Source organism: Sphaeroforma arctica (assembly GCF_001186125.1).
Source record: "Sphaeroforma arctica JP610 unplaced genomic scaffold supercont1.1718, whole genome shotgun sequence".
Taxonomy (NCBI): Eukaryota; class Ichthyosporea; order Ichthyophonida; genus Sphaeroforma; species Sphaeroforma arctica.
The window spans coordinates 1-2,628 of NW_014038840.1; the positions used below are offsets into that span (position 1 = coordinate 1).

At 43.8% G+C, this 2,628-nt stretch overlaps 1 protein-coding gene across 1 annotated transcript in view; it reads right to left on the reverse strand.

The window, feature by feature from the left end:
• Positions 1 to 1,691: 1,691 nt before the first annotated feature.
• The window catches only part of SARC_11492 (hypothetical protein), a 5,750-nt gene continuing 4,813 nt past the window's right edge, over positions 1,692 to 2,628 (reverse strand). Inside the window, exons 5-6 of the mRNA XM_014294422.1 lie at positions 2,355 to 2,506; positions 1,692 to 2,138 (exon numbers count right to left, since the gene is read on the reverse strand). Coding sequence (XP_014149897.1) covers positions 1,836 to 2,138; positions 2,355 to 2,506 — 455 coding nt within the window. The 3' untranslated portion in view covers positions 1,692 to 1,835. The remainder of the gene's footprint in view (positions 2,139 to 2,354; positions 2,507 to 2,628) is intronic.

Consider the following 2,628-nt stretch of genomic DNA (forward strand, 5'->3'; position numbering starts at 1 on the left):
TTATACCTTTGGTTTTTTTATACCTAATTGTGCTTGCTGTGTGCTGTTTGCCTTATTAGAATTTATACCTTTAGTTTTTTTATACCTAATTGTGCTGTCTGTGTGTTGTTTGCCTTAATAGAATTTATACCTTTGTTTATTTTTATACCTGATTATGCTGTCTGTGTGCTGTTTGCCTTATTAGAATTTATACCTTTGGTTATTATTATACTTAATTGTGCTGTCTGTGTGCTGTTTGCCTTATTAGAATTTATACCTTTGGTTATTTTTATACTTGATTGTGCTGTCTGTGTGTTGTTTGCCTTATTAGAATTTATACCTTTAGATATTTTTATACTTGATTGTGTTTCCTGTGTGCTGTGTGCCTTATTAGAATTTATACCTTTAGATATTTTTATACTTGATTGTGTTTCCTGTGTGCTGTGTGCCTTATTAGAATTTATAACTTTAGATATTTTTATACTTGATTGTGTTTCCTGTGTGCTGTGTGCCTTATTAGAATTAGTACCTTTGGATGGAATATATTGCTCAAGCCCGCTATACAATATCGGGGTTGCACGCATGTGACTGAGTGTATATTGTTGATGGAATGTGTGATGAACATGAACCGTGCTCGCCGTTCTCTCTGGTTTGCGGTTTATCGTGATAGTCATTCTGTCTTTACTTCTGCAGTCTAAATCAAACATTTTTATTGCCCCAAAAACAACCCGTGTGCGTTCCAGTTGTGTTGTAACGCGTGCGCCTGTTTGCCGTTTGTCCTGGATGCATCTGTTTGTCTTTTGTCCTGGATGCACCCGGTATCAAATGATATCTCTCACACCAGACCAAAGTAACTAACCTCTGGGGCGGGCACGTTGACCATTTTCCATTTCTTCTGCTATCTACTCAGCTGTTGTATATCCTCTCCATCTCAACAGACACCCAAGGCAAATGAGCGATGGCCCACCACCGACTTGGCGTGTGAGGAGGTGCGCGACGCCTTCAGATCAAAGCACCTGACACTGGTCATGAAGATGGCGGGCAAACAGGCCGCACGCGAAGCCTTAACCACATGAGACAGACCTGACAGCCACCCGTGTCATTAGAATACACTGGCCATGAATATGGCGGGCAAACAGGCCGCACGCGAGGCCTTGACCACATGAGACAGACCTGACAGCTAACCAAGTCATTAGAACACACCGTGTGTGTAGTAGGCTAACCCTGTCATTAAAATACACTGTGTGTGTAGTAGGCTAACCATGCCATTAAAACACACCGTCTGTGTCGTAAGCTAACCATGTCATTACTTGTTTGTTTTCTGATGTGTTGTTTGCACTAGCACGTTAGAACGAGCGAATCAGAGGGGCCATTAAGACTAAGCTGTGTGTGTGTGGTCAGAGGGGCCATTAAGACTAAGCTGTGTGTACGTAATCAGAGGGGCCATTAAGACTAAGCTGTGTGTATGTTCTCGGCCATATAGCTGCGTATATGTCCTGGGTATTCCTACGCCATGCCTTGACACTCTCATGATTGAATGCTCGTGACGCTAAGGTTAGAATCTATAAAAGGATACACAGAAAATAAACGCAGAAGATAAACACACAAAAATAAACACAGAAGATAAACATAAGATTTTGGCAGTCTTTAAAAGTCTTTTCGTATAGAAGCACCCCAGCAAATCCAAAACCTTTACTAACTTAAGCGTAAAGTAATATACATGTGCATGTACACACGAGCACAACCTTTATTAACTTAAGCGTAAAGTAATATACATGTCCATGTATACTTCTGCGTGAAAGCATACTGATGCCTACTAGAATTGGCCGGAGCGCCAATAACCAGTACCAATTGGCTTAAATGCCCAGCAGAAGGGTGGCGGGGTCCTCCACACCCTGCTTGATCTTTCGCAGGAAGGTTACGGCCTCTCTGCCGTCCACCAGCCGGTGGTCGTACGTGAGAGCTACATACATCATGGGTCGGATCTCAACCTTGCCATTGATGGCCACGGGTCGAGGGAATGTGCCGTGCATACCCAGAATGGCACTCTGCGGCGGGTTGATGATGGGAGTGCCCATGAGCGACCCAAACACTCCTCCGTTAGACACGGTGAACGTGCCGCCTGCCATGTCTTCAATGGCGATCTCTCCGTTGCGGGCCTAGAATAAACAAGTGGTGCATATCGTGAGAAGAGTGTGGGGACTAAATAAACAAAGAGTGCATATCGTGAGAAGAGTGTGGGGGTATCAGGACGATTAGTTATACTTGAACGCCACTCATTGACATACAAAAGGAGAATAACGTAATCGGAACACAACACGATGTTAAAACTCGGCACACAACACCATTTTAAAACTCGGCACACTCGCCCACACCTTCTCTCCCATCTCAGCGATTGCTCGCTCCAGATCAGCGTAGTTTTTGTTGTTGCACTCGCGAATGACAGGCACCACCAATCCCTTGGGCGATGCCACGGCCACGCTGATGTCGATGGCGTCTCTGTATACAATCTCATTTCCCTCGATCACTGTGATAAGGAATGTATATGTGGGTGGTACGATTGCGAGTATTACGATTCCTGAGAGTGCGTACAAAGGCAAGTGAGTATGTATAAATGTGTATATATATTGTGAGTGTGTATAAATGTAT